Raw genomic sequence first — 18,360 nt, 5'->3', positions numbered from 1 at the left:
GTTAGGGAGTAAAATAAATCACTGAATAAAATGAAAGAAATGATCTCAAGAAAACAGAACCAATCACACACTATTTTGATTGCATTACACAAACAATTGTAAACATTGTGATACATTTTCAGTACTTAAGCTTTTAAAAACTATGCAATGAAAGTCTTTAATGGATATGTACTGTACCAACCTTGATTTATTGTGAAAGCTGTCAACAGCTGCCCAACTTTCTCTCTCCTAGAATGAAATATCTCAGTTAGACAAAGACTATGTCGGTCAATGATTTCATGCTTGAGATTCTTGCACACAATCCTGTAACATTAATTAGAGCTCCATGAGCACCTAAAACAGGTAAAAAAGTGTTACATTTCAAGACTAACTGAAACTTTCAGCATAAACTTTTAGCATGAAAGTATAACCCTTTAAGCTCAGCAACTCAGTTGTAGTTACTATAAATACTACACACGATGATATAATAAAAAAGACAAGTTAACTTGGCTTTAACTAAAAGCTAATTGATGCACACAAGCTAATGTTTAAATACTGAAGCTAAGGTTAATGAAATGTAAATGTTACAGCTAAAATGAACATGCAAACACACTTGCTGAACTTATCTTAACTGTGAACCAAAAGAAACATTGATTTGAAAGCGACGCGGTCGAGTTAAAAACATCTCAACTTTTCAGAGAACCGCAAGAGCACCGCAGGTCATGTGACAAGAACCAACCAATCAGCTTCATCCTTTCCCTTAACAATGTTGCAAGCTCAGCCAAGATGAAGGAATTTTGAAATAAATTTAGTAGCAGAGCTACTGCAAGAGATTTTTAGTGCTGAAATTTCCGCATCTTCATGGAGAGAGCAGGTCATGGTTGCTTAGCAACAGCAGACGCCTCAGGAGCGCAACTGCCCGAGCGCTTTGGAAAGAAGGAGAAAGCGGCGCGCCTAGTGTTTTCCATGCGTTTTTAGGCGCGACATGTGAACGGCCCCTTAGACCACTTTAGATTTAACTACATTAACAATGTCATCAAGCCGATTGTTTGGATAATACATTTTCCCAGAAAGATAAAGATATAGAAGTTAACACACTCACCATTACATGCTGTTTCCCAAGTCCATCGCGTGCATCATCAGCCTGAATCTTCAAACGATCGCGCGCTCACTGCTCAAACGTGTTTGAACGAGGCTCCTCCCCTTGCAAAAACTCCTATCTCTACCTTAACCTATCTCTACTTAACAAAATAACTGCATTCAACATTTCGGCTGAAAAGTTCACACAACTAATTATATTTAGTAATGTCAAAGTTTTTTACAAAAACAAGAGAATAATTAATGACTACTAGAGATGATTATTTAAAACAAAATCCGGGTTTAGAGTGTACATTGTATTTGGTAACAGGATTTGAAGAATTATATCTGTTTTGCTGTTTTTTATATTTGTATTGTTCTCTGTGGTTTTTGTATTCTGTTTTTAGGTAGACAATTTTAAAATCGGTCCAGTGACAACATGCAAAATAGCCTTTTGGCGAATTCTGGTGCATTTACAGTAATGTTAATTAATGTACACTGTCCCTGTCAAATAAATAAATAAATAAATAACTAAAATAAATATGTTAGCCCACCAAGATCCAATCAAAATGTAGCAAACCTTTGTCCACTACTGTGGTCAGAGAGGGGCCCAGCCATAAACTGGGCCCTGGAATGTGCTGTCCACTAGACGGGTTCCCTTTAAAAAAGCAGTTCAGCTGCTAAATAGCTAACCTTCACTAAAGATAGTGACAGCTGGCTAGAGGGACCTATTAATATATAAACAAAAATGGCTAAATAACACAAACAGACATATAGTCAGATCCATAAGTGTTTGGTCAGTGACACAATTTTCATCATTTTGCATCTGTAGACCGCCACAGTTTATTTGAAATCAAGCAATAGTTGTAATGGAAATCTGGACTTTAAGCTTTTAAGCTTTAACAAAAATATTGCATTAACTGTTTAGGAATTACAGAGTCTCTCCATTTTCAAAAAAGGAAAGGTAAGATGAAACTTTGCTAAAAGCATCTAAATAAATAATCCTGACGTGTTCTGATGCTAGATTAATTTGGAGGTAGTGTTATGGCATGGCGCTCCAGGACTTTAACTTCACCCTACAACATCGGGCAGAGACGGCCAATGCTGACGGACTCTCCTGCCTGTGGTCAGCTTCCGTTAGTCAGGCTCCACTCCCCACCCTCCCCCACCCTCCCCACTGCTCCAGAGGTATAGGACGAGACTCGGGGGGGGGTCCCGAGCGCTTATCAGCGTCACCCTGGCAACGGCGCAGACACACCTGCGCCTACTCATCACGGGCTCAGCGGCCACACCTGCGTGTCATCAACCGAGACACATATAAACCCCGCAAGCGGCCACAGTGGTGAGAGATGTCTCCACGAGAAACGGCTAACATTGTCTCTTCCTTCTGCCCTAGACAGCAGCGTGTGTCCGCCAGCCCCAACGCCACAGGAGAGCACGGAGCCACACTGCACTACAGCACTTCCAGGACAAGACGCCGAACACCCAAACCACCTCACAGCACCGTCAGCTCTCTCAACGATTCATTTAATAAATCCACCCTTCGGGGAATATACCCTCCTTCTCGTGTCCTACTTCACCCCGCTACAATATATATATATATATATATATATATATATATATATATATATATATATATATATATATATATATATATTAGGGCTGTCAAAAATAGCGCGTTAACGACGTTAATTAGTTGTTTGTCGTTAATTACATCAAATTTTTTAACGCATTTCTCGCATGCGCAGTGTGACAAATTATTCAGGTCAGGAAAGTCTTGTCAATCTCTGAATTCTTAAGATAGTATAAAACAGCGGCGAGCGCCGTGACGAAAACACCAAAGAAGCTTAAGGTTTTACCCGTTACTCTCAAATACATTCATGCCAAGCTCGATAAACAGAGACGACTTTGGTAGTTGATACGCTGGAGCTTCTTCCTGTTATAGCGTCCTGTGTTTCACACTGCGCATGCGCAGAACGCCTATATGCAATGCAGCGAAAATTACAGCTGTTTGGAAAAGCATATGCATTTTAACTTGGTTTTACCTGCACTTGAAGCCTTCAGAACGTGAAAATATCGATCTTAAAGTATTGTGGCAGAGCAAATGAACACCTCCCAAAAACAAGAGTGCCCAGAGTGCATGTTTGTGCTTCTGAGTTCATTCTTTTGAGTTTCTCTATGCATAATTTCATAGATATGTGGCTATATTTAACCACTGGTTCACCTAAAACTCTTACTCTATCTGTAGTTAAATGGCATGGTTTGATATAGTGCTCAGGTAAACTTGATTAAGTAAATGTTAAACTTTTGAAATTCAGAAAAAAAGAACCACATATTGATGAATCAATACATGAAAACTATGTATCTGTGTCCTGTTATTTATCATTTGGTATGCATTTCAGAAAAAAAAAAATGGTTAGGATTCAGGTGTAATTGCAAATAGTGATTAATCCTGATTAATCCACTTAAAATTCAGATTAATTTGATTAAAATTGTAATCATTTGACAGCTCTAATATATATATATATGTTAGTTGAACACTCTTTTTACTGATAATAAGAGTTTTGTTTACCTTTTTTTTTCTTGTAGGTCTCCATCACTGCAGACAGTTCAGTAAAGAAATAAGATGTGTTTAGATCCTTTACTGAAATTTATTAACAAACACAGCAGATCTCAATCCAACTGAGCTTTTCACTTACTGAAGATATAACTGAAAGCAGAAAGACCCATAAACAGGGGAAGTCCTGGCCTAATGGTTAGAGGGTTGGACTCCCAATCGAAAGGTTGTGAGTTCGAGTCCCGGGCCGGCAGGAATTGTGGGTGGGGTTAGTTTTAGAATTAGTGTGTGTGTGTGTGTGTGTGTGTGTGTACACAGGATGGGTTAAATGCAGAGCACGAATTCTGAGTATGGGTCACCATACTTGGCTGAATGTCACGTCACTTTCACAAGCAGCGCCTGAAGTAAAGACCTGGCAAAGCATCTGGAGGAAGGAAACTCAGCATTTGGTGATGTCCATGGGTTCTAGACTTCAGGCAGTCACAGACTACAAAGCGTTTGGATGAGGGATCAGCCCAGAACTACACGAGAGGAGTTTGTTGACTGAAGTCCTGCAGCGCTCGCTCAAGAAGACACAAGTTCAGACCCCTCTAAAGTCTGCCAGAGAACATCTAATGATTCAGAGAAGACTTGAGAGAAAGTGCTGTGGTCAGATGAGATCAAAACTGATCTGTTTGGCTTGAACTCGACTCGCCGTGTTTGGTGGAAGAGAAATGATGTCTATGACACCAAGAACAGCATCCTACAGTCAAGCACAGAGCCGAAATATTATACTTCAGGGCTGTTTTCTGTGTAGGGTACAGGACGACTTCATGTTCTGTAAAATCTTGGAGGAGAACCTCCTTCCCTCAGCAGAACACTGAAGATGGGTCATGGATGGGTCTTCCAGCAGGACAATGACCCGAAACACACCTCCAAGACAACAAAGAAGTGTCTCGAGAAGAAGCAGATGAAGGTCATGGAGAGCCGAGCCAGTGTCCAGACCTCAATCCGACAGTCTATAATGTTTTTTTCTGGATTTTTTTGTTGCTATTCTGTCTCTATACATTAAAATAAACCTGCCATAAAAATACAAATCCTTCTTTTCTGTTTTTGTAAGAGGGCAAACTTACAAAAAATCAGCAGGGAATCAAATAAATATTTTCCCCACTGTATATCCATTATACTGTGGTCCACCATTAACTGTTTTATCATTATAGATGTGAAATTTAGCTTTTCCAATGAAAAGAAGGGCTCACCATGAATGAGATCCAAAATCAGCAGATATCAGAAACAATCATTAAATCAGTGTTTAACTCACTGAGCTCCGTCTGTCTGAGGAAATCTCTCTCAGCCGCTAGTTCACAGCTAGCACTTAAAAATTATGCTTCACTTATTGATGTGGAACAGAAAACATTTTAACGATGAGTCATTTAATTCATTAAGACCAATTCACACTGCCTGTTGAAGAATGTAATTGTTTAATAATAATGTATTTAGTTTATCCATACTGAGATGACTCAATTACAAATTCTCAAGAAAATCACAAAGTATTGACATAAATGACAAATAATTGTTAATATAAGAACTAATTTAATAAAGTAACATGAGATGGGGATATTTAGTAAAACAGATGTTTTAGCTCAGGCTTCAGCAGTGTTTGTGTAACTGATGTAGTGTGAGAGCCAGCGCAGAGCCTCACCGTATCCTCGTCTCTCCGTCACGCTGCACATAAACAGCTCCAGCGGCCTCGTCTTCAGCTCAACGACACCAACACAGCCCTGAACACAACAACACTCAGCATCTGTGGCCTTATTCACGTAGAAACCACAAGAGAGGAGCTGCTTCGTTCACAACAACATTTTCTTCCAACTCAGTAGGTCAAGCTATATATATGAATATATGAAGGAGATTGTTGTTGACTTCAGGACAGCACACACTCAGCACATTCCTCTGACCATCAATGGAGTGACTGTGGAGAGAGTGAGCAGCACCAAGTTCAAGTCATCACAGATGACCTCTCCTGGACTGAAAACACAGCAGCACTGGCCAAGAAATCTCTTTCCTCTGCAAACTGAAAAGAGCCAGAGCCCCGGCCCTCACACAGCTTCTTCAGTCTGCTGCCATCAGGGAGGAGTCTGTGGAGTCTCCAGGCCAGGACCAGCAGACTGAAGGACAGCTTCATCCATCAGGCTGTCCGGAAGCTCAACTCCCTCCCCTCTTTTTCCTTAGTCCCCACTGAACTCTGAACCTCAGCCAAACAGCACTGGTCTGCTCACTGACTCATTCAGGATTTAACTGACCTCATCATAATGGAAGCGACGCGGTCGCGATGCGCACCTGGTGCGATGCGCTCGTTTTTTCCAGGTGCGTCCGCACCACATCGAGTTAAAAACATCTCAACTTTTCAGAGAGCCACAAGCGCACCGCGGGTCATGTGACAAGAACTAACCAATCAGCTTCATCCTTTCCCATAACAATGTTGAAAACTCAGCCAAGATGAAGGAACAGCTGACCATAGTTGTATATTGTTTGCCATTTTGAAATAAATTTAGTAGTAGAGCTAGCCTACTGCAAGTGATTTTTAGTGCTGCAAATCCATTTATCCTTTGCTGAAATTTCCGCGTCTTCATGGAAAGAGCGCGTCATGGTTGCTTAGCAACGGCAGACGCCTCAAAGTGCCCTAGCGCTTTGGAAAGAAGGAGAAAACAGCGCGTCTAGTTGTTTTCCACACGTTTTAGGCGCGTGTAACGATATGAACTTCTTAATCACAAATCTGACGCGCACAAATAAAAGCCAAAACATAAAATAATGTCCCAGGCCTGGTCCTCTCTCGTCCTTCACGGTCGTCGCTCCAGTTTTATATCCTTCCATCTCCTTCGTGGGACTCGATACTGGCGGTGGGGCGCAGGTGTAGCTCATCTCCAATCACTACACCTGGCCTCACTCCTCGTTCCCACGCCTCTCGGCCCCGCCCCACTCGCCACAGCGCGATATGTGAACGGCGCCTTAATGATTTAAAAAAAGTGGTAATGTTGTGTTATATCTTTTTTTTTTTTTTGCTTAGTGTTTGTTCTAATATAAATGTGAACAAAAGCACACAAGGTTTACATATAAACACAGTTATGTCTAAAATGAAAGTAAACAGTTGAGAGAGAAACAGATGAGTGCAGCTCTTAACAGGAGACTAAACATGCTGCCGTTTGTCAAAAACTAGACTTAAGGCCCAATCCCAATTCTATGTTATACCCCTTCCCCTACCCCTCCGCCTACCCCTTCCCCTTGTCCCTTGTAACAGAGTGTCAAGGGGTAGGGGAGAAGGTATTCCCGTAAGGATTGGGACACCACCACTATGCCATCACACGTCATCATTGATCGTCTAGCTCTTACAAAACACACATATACTAGTGTGCTGGTGTGCATTAGAGCCTTTAATTATTGTTCTGTATTAATGCACTGCTCACTGACACACACACATATCGTAAATCGCGCAGCTCACACATCCAGGAGAAAATAAACTTGTCAACGCTGCCCCACGACTTTTATTAAATACAGTTTAAATACTGAATTGCTACATTATATTTTCCAGCAACGAGAGGATACAATCGCTGTTTTTCAGTACACTCACTCTAAAAAGATTAACGCATGGACGCGAATACACGCAACCTCAATTTCTCTCTCTCTCTTTCGAATAGGCAATATTTGAGAAAATGGTTTAGCGATATCTAATCATAGGGAGGATTAGCCCCCATCAATGTCTACGGCCATTATGGCCCTGATCAGACATATGCTGTGGCACTATCATGCAGTCTGCTATGATATGACGTTAGCAAATATTAGCGATTTTTTGCAAACATGTCTTTGAGTAACATGACCGTTAATATGAACTCACAATTGAATGTAAAATAAAACAAATGATTACTTTTCATTAAAATCTTTATTTATGCCAAAAAGCTTACATTTATGTGTCTTTTTGTTCGCTGTAGCAGCCATGTTGCCGAGATAATTCATACCCCTTCGTTTGAAGTGTGGTCCCGAAAAATCTTCGTTTGAAGGGCTATCTGGCCCTTCCCCTTATCCCTACCCCTCCAACCAAAAGAGAATTGAGACACCCCTACCCCTTCACGTGAACGACCGAAACGGAGGGGAAGGGGAAAGGGGAATGGCTAAGGGGTAGAATTGGGATTGGGCCTAAATGATGGTATAAAAATAAAACAGAATTGACAGACAGATGAGAGAATTTTAATTTTAACTATTCTTTTAATGTTAATAAAACAAACAGAAAAATATCTCCCTGCTCTTGATTGATAAACATAAATACAGCTGCTTTAAAAAAATGATGATTGGTGTATAGATTTTATTTAATTCAGTTAAATTTATCCAATTTATTTACTTTACGTGAAATTTTTTTTTTTTGCCATTCTTTTCTATTTTGTTGAGGTGTAAGAGATTTTATGTTTCTGCACTCTTCCATTTTTAGCAAATTAAGAAAACACTTTGCGTAAAACTATTCAATCACAGGTAATCAGGCAAATACAAAAGCGGCAGGTTTCACCACGGCAGCAGTCGCGGCAGCCTTCGTGTGTAAAGACAATCGACTCTACCTGCCAACTCCACCGAGCAAGGACACCGACAGGGCACTTGAGTATTGGTTTTCTCTTTCTTTACTTTTTGTATAGCTTGTTCTCAAATATCTCTTACACTTGTAGTCACTATGTGCTTTCAGATCTCTACTATCAGTACTAACACTCGGAGAGCACGCTATGTACGTCGCAGGAAGGCCTGTCTGACAAACCTACGTCCCTCTGACCTCTACTACTACGCTCTCTATTCCAGTTGGTCTCTGGAACAGCCAGTCTGCAGTTAACAAAGCAGACTTCATTTCTTCTATTGCTGCTCATTCCGGTCTCAACCTCATGGCACTGACTGAGACTTGGATCAAACCTGAAGATACTGCCACCCCTGCAGCCCTCTCCACTAATTTCACTTGTTCCCACACTCCTCGTACCACTGGGAGGGGTGGAGGTACGGGTCTCCTTAAATCCAAAGAATGGACATTTGATCTTCAGCCATCACCTACAGGTACTGGTTCATTTGAATCACATGCCATTACTGTAACCCACCCTGTTAAAATCCACTTTGTGGCCATTTATTGTCCCCCAGGTCAACTGGGAAACTTCTTGGAGGAGTTGGATGTGGTGCTATCAAACTTTCCTGAAGATGGTACTCCTCTGGTACTGCTTGGTGACTTCAACATCCACTTAGATAAATCCCAGGCTGTTGACTTCAAAACTCTGCTCACCTCATTTGATCTCAAGCTAGTGTCTACTACAGCGACTCACAAATCGGGCAACCAACTTGACCTCATCTACACTCGCTGTTGCTCTGTAGAAACCTCTTCAGTTGCTCCACTGCACACCTCTGATCACTTCCTCATTACTGCTAACCTAGCACTTACTCCTGAAGCGGCACACACTCCAACGCAGGTCACCTTTCGACGGAACCTACGCTCACTCTCTCCATCTCACCTATCTTCTGTGGTTTCATCCTCTCTTCCTTCATTCTCTCAGTTTTCTGCTCTGGACACGAACAGTGCTACGGACACTCTTTGCTCCACTTTAACATCTTGCTTGGACAGCTTTTGCCCACTGTTGTCTAGACCAGCACGCACTGTCCCATCTGCCCCCTGGCTGTCCGAGGTTCTCCGTGAACATCGCTCTAAACACAGGGCTGCAGAGAGGAAATGGCAGAAATAAAAAAACTCTACTGACCTCAGTGTGTATCAATCTCTCCTCTCTTCCTTCTCTGCAAATGTCTTCACGGCTAAAACATCCTACTACCACAACAAAATTAACAGCTGTTGTGACGCTCGGACACTCTTCAAGACTTTCTCTTCTCTTCTTAATCCGCCGCCTCCACCTCCTCCATCGACTCTTACAGCGGACGACTTTGCAGTTTTCTTCACAAATAAGACAAGATCCATCAGTGACCAATTCTCCACACCGCAGGCTGAGGGAAACTTCACAATGACCGATGCACACTCTTTATCCTCATTCTCCCCACTCTCAGAGATGGACGTCTCCAAAATTCTCCTGTCCAATCATCCTACTACTTGTCCACTTGATCCGATCTCCACTCACCTCCTTCAAGCGATCTCTTCTTCAGTCATACCTTCACTTACTCACATTATCAACTCCTCTCTTCAATCTGGAACATTTCCCTTAGTATTCAAGCAGTCTCGGGTAAGACCAATGCTCAAGAAACCATCTCTAAATCCAGCGCTTCTTGAAAACTACAGACCGGTATCCCTTCTTCCATTCATTGCAAAGACACTTGAGCGGGCTGTGTTCAACCAGCTTTCTATGTTCCTTGGACAGAACAACCTCCTGGACAGCAACTAATCTGGCTTCAAAAGTGGCCACTCAACTGAGACTGCTCTGCTCTCGGTTACTGAAGCCCTGCGACTAGCAAGAGCAGCTTCAAAATCCTCGGTACTCATCTTACTGGACCTGTCTGCTGCTTTTGACACCGTTAATCACCAGATTCTCCTGTCCACCCTCAGAAAGATGGGAACTGCACTCCTGTGGGTTAAGTCCTACCTCTCTGACAGATCCTTCAGTGTGTCTTGGAGGGGTGATGTTTCAAAGTCACACCACCTTGCTACTGGGGTTCCTCAAGGCTCAGTACTTGGAGCACTTCTCTTCTCCATCTACATCTTTAGGATCTGTCATTCAGAAGCATGGCTTTTCTTATCACTGCTACGCTGATGACACCCAACTCTACTTCTCATTCCAGCCTGATGACCCGACGGTAGCTGCTCGCATTTCAGCCTGTCTGAGTGACATTTCTTGCTGGATGAACGACCATCACCTTCAGCTTAACCTTACGAAGACAGAACTCCTGGTGATTCCAGCTAACCCATTGCTTCATCACAACTTCTCTATACAGCTGGGTTCATCAACCATTACTCCTTCGAGGACAGCCAGAAACCTAGGAGTTGTGATGGATCATCAGTTAAGCTTCACTGACCACATTGCTACAACGACCCGGTCCTGCAGGTTTGCCTCATACAACATTAGGAAGATTAGACCCTTCCTGTCAGAGCAAGCAACCCAACTTCTTGTCCAAGCTCTTGTTCTCTCCAGACTGGACTATTGTAATGCTCTCCTGGCTCTTCCTGCATGTACTGTCAAGCCTCTGAAACTGATCCAGAATGCAGCAGCGAGGGTTGCCTTCAATTAGCCAAAAAAAGCTCATGTTACTCCTCTCCTCATCAGGTTACACTGGCTACCAGTAGCCGCTCGCATCAAATTCAAGGTACTGATGTTTGCCTACAAGATGACCACTGGCACAGCACCAACTTACCTAAACTCACTGGTTAAATCTTATGTGCCCTCCAGAAGTTTGTGCTCTGCAAGTGAACAACGCCTTGTGGTGCCATCCCAAAGAAGTTCAAAATCACTCTCACTGACCTTTTCCTGGACTGTGCCCAGCTGGTGGATGACCTCCCAATCTCAATTTCATACACCTGAGTCTTTACTCATTTTCAAGAAACATCTAAAGACTCATCTTTTTCGTCCTGCACTTAATCTACTAACACCAATACTTTTCCTTTTCTTGTCTTTTCATTTATTTAGAAAAAAATAACCTGGCTATGCGTTCTGTTCTAGACTAACTGAGACTTGTCATGGCACGTGTATACTGTTGTTGTTCTCTTGTTGACCTGACTGCTTCTATTGTTCTCATTTGTAAGTCGCTTTGGATAAAAGCGTCTGCTAAATGATTAAATGTAAATGTAAATGTAAATGTTTGTATTTTTGCACTGTGTATGGAACATCAGTGCCTGTTTAAGTGATGAACTCCATTACTTGAGTTTGTCTTCAGGCATGATAACATACATTATATACTTGTGTTTCAACTCTGTAACACCAGTGCTATGTGCAAAATATTGCAAATTACTCTTTCACAAATTACACCTGATATAAAAGTCTCAGTTTTCCAATTGTTCATGTTATGATTAAGTTCAAACGATAAGTACGTTACTGGAGCTAATGTGGCGTGACACAGCACCTCAGTTCTTCCACATTGGTGCTTTCACATTTAAAATCACGACCAGTCGCACGATAGAATCCTACCACAGAGATGATGAATGGAAAAGAAGGCAGCATCTGTCTAGAGGATGTTTAGATAGAAAAACAATACAGAAGCAGTGCAGTGAAGCACAAAAGCGTCCCTGAGCGTGCGCTGTCTTACCTTTCCTGTCGTCTGACTGTACAGCCCAAAGATCTCACGCAGCTTCTCCTCACTAATGGCTTCAGGTTTGTCGATCTTGTTGCCGAGGATCAAGATGGGCACGTTTCCAATGGTTTCATCTGTCATTAGTGCCTGTTATTCACACACACACACACACACACACACACACACACACACACACACACACGCACACACACACACACACATACACACACAGTATGGCATGAGACAGGAGATGCTTCATGAGTAACAGTGCAGGACTCTAGCAAACATGTGTCTCGTGTGTGTAATGAAGGCTGAAGTGGCTGGAGACAGTATGAAGCTCACGTCTAGCTCTGTTTTGGACTCAGGCAGCCTGGCGTAATCTGCGCAGTCCACCAGGAACACGATGCCGTTGACGGCTGGGAGAAGCTTCCTCCACTCCCCTCGAGCTGCTCAGAAACACAGGACACAGCTTCAGCACACGAGCGATCTGATGCAGACAGACAGCGAGGTGTGGATCATCTACTCACTCAGATCACAGGAGCTCAGAGTAACACCAGCAATCCTCAGCACTTCTGAAGCTGTGAGGGGAAGGAGACAAAGACTAAATAATGAGCGTTTATTTCTCTGACTGAAACAGACAAACAGCATCTTACACGCTTCTATATCTAAATACTAGACTTCACAAGGCTTCTCTCTAGACTTTCAGACCATATTTAACTTCAGATGGTTTTAAAATGTGTGTTATATTCTATGTGTGCTGGTATTGTAGCATTCTGTGAGAGCTGCAGTGCAGTGCACACTTACTGGGGTCAAAGGTCGGCACATGCAGACCCAGTCTGTGCTCGTTCAGCATATGCAGAAGCGTCGTTTTGCCAGCATTGCCAAGGCCAAGGAATATTAATCTGCCGGACTTCTTGTACAGCCCTGAAACAAAGAGAGAGATGAGATTCCAGAACAGGACACTTCAGCTGGACAATGTCCAAAAAGAGCAGATTATTACTTGATTGGACACTACATAGATAAAGCTCTAAGGAACCGATGGGTGCATCATGTTTCACTCTCATTTTAGAAAAACATTTTCAGCGGTCAGTGAACACAGCTGCAAAGATCATCAGTGTTACTTGCAAGACATGAGACATTTTCCTCACACGATGCTCCAGCAAAGCTAACAGTATTGTGAAGGATCCCATCCATCCATCCCTCCCAGTCTCTTCCAGCTCCTACCATCAGGAAGACCGTACAGGAGCATCAGAGCCGCTCCTCCAGACTGATCCACAGCTCTTTCCTCCGGCTGTGAGAGCACTGACCTCAAGTCACCACACCCAAACACTAAACACCTGTAGTAACTCGCTCTCCTACGTGCACACTAGACACTTTACACACACTCTGCTGTGTGTACATAATCCCACAGAGGACTAGAGTTTAGTTTGTATTTTTTAGCTTAAGCATAGGCAAACATTTACATATAGTATATTTATAATCAAAATCTGTCAGTAGGTTAGTTGTATGTAGCTTCATACTGTTTTACTTCATCGTTGTATGTCTGTATTTATGTAGCACCGTGGTCCTGTGAGGCACGACGTTTCGTTCCCCTGTACATCCACACATGTAGCAGAATAACAATAAAGCTTGACCTGACTCGACTTGAATGGGATCAATGGGCTGAAGCTACAAATAGCAGTTCAGTGTTAATTCAGCTGACTCAGACCAGCTTCTGTTTGTAGCTGGATATACTAAATCTGTATTGTGGTCTGAGCGTCCAAAATGAGGACGGGACTTAGCTTTGTAAGCTCCTTTTAACTTTGTATATACGTGATTCAGTGTGTTTTGTTCTCTAGTAGGAATGTTGACGTGTTGATGAAATTCTGGAAGAACTGAGTGCAGTTTACACTGATTAAAGTCCTCAGCAATAATAAAACAGCGTCTGGATCTGTGGTCTCGTGTGTGCTGATAGGATGGTGAATAACACTGAGTGCCGTGTGTATCCGCTCGTGGTTGAATGTTAACCGCTGTGATAAAAGCAGCGCTAAATTCTCTCGGTAGATAGAAAGGTCAGTATTTCAGCATCAGTAGTTCTATATTGGGTGAGCAGTATTTGTGCATAATACTGACACCCGAGCACCACGAGTTGCTTACACAAATGTTCTTCTCGGAGGCAACTGTCCGATCACGGTATACAGAGTGCGTTTGTAAAGAGATTGCGTTGTCCAGGATATCCTCATTTAGCCACGTTTCAGTGAATATTAAGGCACAACAGTCTCTGTACTCCCTTTGAATCGAAACGCTGGTGCGGATCACATCCATCCTCTGACCGTCTCTGATTGGATCTTACACTCGTGCGCTCAACCAAAACTCTGTGATTGGTTATAAACTCACCTAAAACTGATGGAACACCAACAGAACTAAATGTAATGCTGCTGTAACACTGATTTGTCACAAACATGATGTATTATTTGTAGTTTGTAAAGACTCTGAGCTGTAGTAGGACTGCACTTACCCTCAGCAAGAGCTTCCTCATTCAGCTTGTCCTCGAGCTCCTCCTTCAGTACAGACATCTTCTCATTTATGAGCCGCCACCACCTGCGTACAGTTATCACATCACACAAAGGAAAAAATAAAAAGGTCCAAACCAGAATATGTAATCACAGTCACTCACGCTAACATGGTTTGTTCTCGTTTATTTAGCTGCTGCATAAATGTTCCTATGAAGGAAGAACTAGTGATCTTGTCCTGTGCATAAATAAATCGATCATGACACAAGGGCCTTTTGAGTTCCCTCACACGCCGGAGTTGTGGGGCATGGTGCTACCGGAAATAAAGAAAGGAAAAGAAATGGTTATTAAAAAATATTGTACATAATACATGACATATTGGGTAATATCTTATCAAAATATCAGAAGCCTATAAGATGACCAATTTATACTGGACATGGAATATAACAATGATAATCTACTATATTTCACAGATTGATATATTGTGTCATTAAATGCACATTAGAGAGTAAAGCAGATCAGTTTACTGATATTACCAGACATACCATCTGTAAACATCACAACCTCACCATTAATACAGGGAGAAATATTCTGACAGCGCATAGTGTTGCACTGAATTAGGATGTTGTTATGATATTTTAACTAAAATAAGCCAGTAAACTTAGTAAAAAAGATACAAATATACAGTGCTTTAAGTTTTTTAACAATATATTCAGGTACAGACACTAATGAAATGTAAAACACTGGATAGTCTTCACTGTAGAAATAAATACAGATGAGTCAAGATCAGTGAGAGATTGTCTTTAGCGGAGTTCATCATATTTACACAGAAATGAAATGTGTGTGTGATCAGTTTCTTCAGTGATCTGAAACAAGCATCTGTTCAGTGTTTCATGCTCCCTAACAGCTGACTAACAACGAGTCTGTGATCAGTGCCTCAGACGAACCTGTTTAGCTCTTTCCAGCACCTCCTCCACCTTCTTCTTCACCTCCTCTTCACGCGCACGCTTCTTCCCTTCCGCTGCCTTCCCAAATGCACTCTGTTGAACATCAGTAAAGATTCAAGAGAACTGATACTGAACTGGAACTGAAAGAAAATTAATGGCTGAAATCATTGGGTAGAGCACCCATCATTCATGAAACATACAGGAGATTTTATTAAACAGTTGAATAAAGTTCATCTCAAAGCCTGGGATGTTTTTCTCACTAAACTGATTGTCCTCTCTTTATTTTGTAATAAACGTTCTCTCCATGTTATATCCTATTCTAATATGGGTTGGGAAGCACTGGATTGTTTCTTGAACAAATAACTTAAATCATTGCATCCTCTAAATCTGTCTTTGAAATCACTTTTTTTAATGTTGTTTTTAACTATTTCCCATTAGTTTTTTTCCCTCCAGAAACAGGGAGCAGCTTTAGGGTCCAAATCATGTTTTCTTTATGTGAAGGGTGTATACTAGAGCCCATTATTATCACATCTTCCAAATCCTCTGAAAATAGTGAGGAAGTGACCAGTGCTGGGGAAAGCTACTTTTAAAAGTAATGCAAACGTCACTTTTGCGCTACTTTTTAAAAATGAGCAGGGCTTGATTGTTTTTCATACAAGAAGTTCTGTTTATAGCAAATGTAAGAAGAGCCTTTCACACCAAAAAGTGTAATGAATAAACCTGAGACTGAAGGAAAAGTAAATTCACATCTGTACAGTTGAACACAGGAGAAGCAATAAAAAAACAATCAAGCACAATTGTTAGTTTATCTAGAGTCATTTTTGCTCATTAATATGGTTGAACTGGAAAATGGGATTAGATACATTTGTGTTATTTAACATATTTAATTATTACAGGTTTGCGTCACATTCTGAGTTTGCATTTCACAGTTTTAATTCACTTTGATGAATACTAAATCTGTTTTCATTGGTGTGTTTTCTATGAGTAGGATGTATTAATGCACACATTTAGTCTAAACTAGAGTAATATCATGATCACACAGCGCACACAACACCTCGGCACTTTTTGAAAAAGTAACTCAGATATTTTCTTGTAAATTAATGTGTAACTTTACTAGTTCTTGAAAAAAGTATTCTGATTACTTAACTCGAGTTAATTGTAATGCGTTACCCCCAACACTGGAAGAGACTATTACCAACCGTATCAGTTGTGACTTTTCTAATATGTAAATAAATTCAGGTTTCATTGCAAAACAGAATAACAAGCAAGCACATTTTTACTAAAAGTCAGCTTTAGTTGTGTTATTACCCGGCACTCAGTGATGAAAACAGCCCTGGCTATAACGAGGAGAATGAAGTAGCATGTAATAATAAAGCCGATGACGAAGACGCTGCTGTAGCTGACTCCTGCTCTGTTCAGCTCCTGATGCACCCTCGTCCAGTTATACAACTACTGACACACACAGGTGCAGGTCAAGATGTGATTCCTGTCTGTTTCTCAAACATGTCCAAATATTTGACAATCGTTTCGCTTATCAAAAGATCTATTACTAAAGCTAAAGATATCTGGAGAACATCTGTTGAGTCCGAGTAATGACAGATGGACTGATGTTGAATAGTTCCTCATCTTACTACGAGCAGTCTGAAGAGCGTGAACAGGGCTGTGCCGAGGTCTCCCCAGTTCTCTGGATCTCCTCTGTTTGGATCTCCAAAAAACGAGTGACCAGCCATTGCGAAAACCAGTACGATCACAAAGATCAAGAAATAGATCAAGCTGGCTTTCTTCAGTCCCTTCCAGACGCCTGCAGTGTACTCCTGAAAGACACCAACACAAACACTGATGGTAAAAATAAAGAATGAAGAGATCAGATGGAGAACCGCGGTACACGTGTCATATGACGACCTGCTCGACATCCGTGTAGTTCCTGAGTCTGAAGACGAGCAGGACACAGATGCAGACCAGGCTCTTGAGAGGAAGGCTCAGACTCATGCAGACGGAGGAGAGCAGGAGCACAAACGCAGACAGCACATTGAGAGGATTCGTCCAGTAACCCCTCGGATCCACACAGATCCTCAGCAGGTACTCCATCAGGTACACGCAGTGGAACAAAGCATTGACAGTCTGACAGAACCACACACTGTGATCATTATATACTGATTAATGCCTTATCATTGCTTTATTTACCATATTCCATTAGCGTCACCCCTGAGTATAACATGCTGACTTTACATTGTGTTTCTGGGCCTTGATCGTGGTAGGAACCGTTCTGTCTATGGAGGGTCTGAGATCTCTCATAATTCATCAGATCAATACCGTGTATCTCCATACTTACGTAAAGAGAAGGAGAAAGATCGTTCAGTCTCCAGTCAACCACGTAAATGATGAATATGATGTTGAGCGCCAGGGTTAGCCGGATCACGTTGGCAAACCATTGGCTATTGGTGATGTTAGAAATAATGTTTCTTATCCTACAAAAAACAAAAGTGTGATCAGTGCCAACCGATGTGGATATCAGCGTGTGTTCAACACAACAACAGGTCACACAAGAGTGTGTTACTGTCATTACTCAGGGTCTGAGGGCATCACGTTTACATTTGTCAGAGAAATGGTAAATCAATGACATACCATCAGTTTTCCAAATCTGAGTTTCTTTTTTATGAACAAAAGTCTTCATGGATATCAGGATCTTACAGAAGTTCACCCAGCAACTGTTGTGCATAGCAACACCTTAACAACCACCCAAAACACACTAGACCCTGTCTAGCAGCTGACGTAGACTAAACATGTTCCGTACACTTTTCACTGTTCACCGCACGCCAGCAACCACTGCTCCGTTGCTGAAAGACACACAAGCATGTTTGTGCACTCATTCTCTGGAGGAATAACTATTATACAGTCTACACTTTGATTGATGTCTGTAGGACCAATAGTTTTTGAGAAAAGTGGTGAAAAGTACCACCTCCACCCAGGGCCAGATTAACCATACGGGCAACTGGGCAATTGCCCAGGGGCCCAAGACCTCTAAAGGGCCCAGGGCAGCAAGGGCAAGAGCAAAATACTGTATCTGGTAATCTCCCGCTTTATATTAAAC

The 18,360-nt window shown here is 41.9% G+C and overlaps 1 protein-coding gene across 1 annotated transcript; it reads right to left on the bottom strand.

Moving 5' to 3' along the window:
* Positions 1–5,010: 5,010 nt before the first annotated feature.
* LOC127985565 (uncharacterized) lies at positions 5,011–17,595 on the bottom strand. Its single transcript, XM_052587616.1, has 11 exons — positions 17,494–17,595; positions 17,172–17,390; positions 16,901–17,083; positions 15,270–15,362; positions 14,487–14,635; positions 14,328–14,410; positions 12,635–12,754; positions 12,358–12,408; positions 12,173–12,276; positions 11,846–11,977; positions 5,011–5,373 (listed from the first exon to the last, which is right to left on the bottom strand). Exons 1-11 carry the CDS (start codon positions 17,593–17,595, stop codon positions 5,236–5,238), a joined length of 1,374 nt encoding a protein of 457 aa, XP_052443576.1. The 3' UTR covers positions 5,011–5,235.
* Between the last annotated feature and the right edge of the window lie 765 nt (positions 17,596–18,360).

The sequence above is a fragment of the Carassius gibelio genome, chromosome B21 (genome assembly GCF_023724105.1).
Source record: "Carassius gibelio isolate Cgi1373 ecotype wild population from Czech Republic chromosome B21, carGib1.2-hapl.c, whole genome shotgun sequence".
In the NCBI taxonomy this organism is placed as follows: Eukaryota; Metazoa; Chordata; class Actinopteri; order Cypriniformes; family Cyprinidae; genus Carassius; species Carassius gibelio.
Note: the sequence above shows the minus strand (reverse complement) of the source record. Positions and strands in the feature narration are given on the sequence as shown.

Coding starts and splice junctions, on each gene's coding strand:
- LOC127985565 (XM_052587616.1), bottom strand. CDS start 17,595: ATGGAGATACACGGTATTGATCTGATGAATTATGAGAGATCTCAGACC. Junction 17,391..17,493: donor GCCCAGAAACACAATGTAAA/GTCAGCATGTTA, acceptor TGGTTCTGTCAG/ACTGTCAATGCTTTGTTCCA. Junction 12,755..14,327: donor TGAGGAAGCTCTTGCTGAGG/GTAAGTGCAGTC, acceptor TCTTTGTTTCAG/GGCTGTACAAGAAGTCCGGC.